This window comes from Penaeus monodon, chromosome 25, assembly GCF_015228065.2.
Source record: "Penaeus monodon isolate SGIC_2016 chromosome 25, NSTDA_Pmon_1, whole genome shotgun sequence".
Classification (NCBI taxonomy): domain Eukaryota; kingdom Metazoa; phylum Arthropoda; class Malacostraca; order Decapoda; family Penaeidae; genus Penaeus; species Penaeus monodon.
The window spans coordinates 3635808-3637066 of record NC_051410.1 but is presented as its reverse complement, the minus strand read 5'-3'; the positions used below and the strand labels follow the sequence as shown (position 1 = coordinate 3637066).

The 1259-nt window shown below is 42.7% G+C and overlaps 1 protein-coding gene across 2 annotated transcripts in view; it reads right to left on the bottom strand.

Annotated features, from left to right (window-relative positions):
• The window catches only part of LOC119589498 (actin-like), an 11607-nt gene that overhangs the window by 7753 nt on the left and 2595 nt on the right, over positions 1-1259 (bottom strand). Inside the window, exon 2 of one of the 2 annotated variants that reach the window (XM_037938098.1) lies at positions 626-933. The exons of the other annotated variant lie outside the window; for it this stretch is intronic. Coding sequence (XP_037794026.1) covers positions 626-627 — 2 coding nt within the window. The 5' untranslated portion in view covers positions 628-933. The remainder of the gene's footprint in view (positions 1-625; positions 934-1259) is intronic. 2 annotated transcript variants of the gene reach the window in all.

Below are 1259 nucleotides of genomic sequence, written 5' to 3'. Positions count from 1 at the left end.
TTCTCAATTCATGTTTTGTTTAGTTGCCTGAGGGAATAGTTAAAGGGTGAGCGTGATAAAGAGAAAGTATACTTCGCCATCGAGATTACTGCTTTTCACTGGTCAATATCAATTACAAACAGGAGTGCTTACAGCGCGCACAAAGGCTCTTGCCGGATTTTAATATTACAGGAGGAAGCCTTGGTACCTGGCACTCGTACAATGAAGATTTCTTTTTTATTCCGATGTCTGTTATTTATCAATTGTTTATCAATAAATTATTTGCGGCTCAAGTCCTTCGTCTCAGGAGAGCTTTGATTATTACGGATGGCCTAGGATGACCCAGTGAGATAGACAACCGTTTCGAAGCCGTTATACAACAGGGTTCTGTCTCCATATCAGTGTCCAGATGCAGTTCCGTTAGTTGGACCGCTCGGGAGGATGAGGGTCATGTATTCTCCCTTTGGAATTGCTGTCTAGGTCTGAATTCCTTGTCGATCTGAGGTCCGTGTCTGTTGTCAATATAATAATCGAAATTCCTTCCTTTAGTGATAGTCAGTATTCTCATTACAAGCGGTTTTGTGTGGTTTAGGAGACTCTTTGGCCGGACTGGAACAGTGGGACAACAGGACGTAGACTCACGCACATGAGGGTCGCTGCGGTACATCCTCTGCTGCATAGTCTGCGCGACACCCTGAGCCGTGTGTGAGCTGTGTGCCAAAAGGTGAAGTAGAGAAGAAGGTGAGTGCCTCTCTGGATAATACAAGCGTTGAAACTGCTGTGGTTATTGTAGACGTATTTTCCTGCGAGTTCATCCTCCCAGGGGGGTACAGACTATCTAGAGCTGGCACCTCCCCGTGAGAGAAGACCTGTGGGGCACTTGGGTCTTATCACTTCCACTCATGAAGGGCGCGTTTGCAGCACCCTTTTTAGCTGGGAGACAGCTGTGGGAGACTGAATGACACACAAAAATGAAATGTATGAAAATCCAAGATTCAGCAAATTCCAAAACGAGTATGGACGTTAATATACACAGAAGGGTAGTACGGGAACCAGACCGACTGTACAATTGTGAATATCCGTTTTAGAATTACAGTGATTTAAGTGAAAAAAAATATACGGGAACTTGTGACAGTCATTTGCTGCCATTGGTTTCAATAGAGCAAGTGATACTAAAACTAAAATAAAGCTTGTTATCATGATATTAAAAAGAAAGAAGAGAAAAAGCGTGTCGGTATATATTAGTGTGTTGATATATTTTTTTTTTCTTCTTCTTTTTT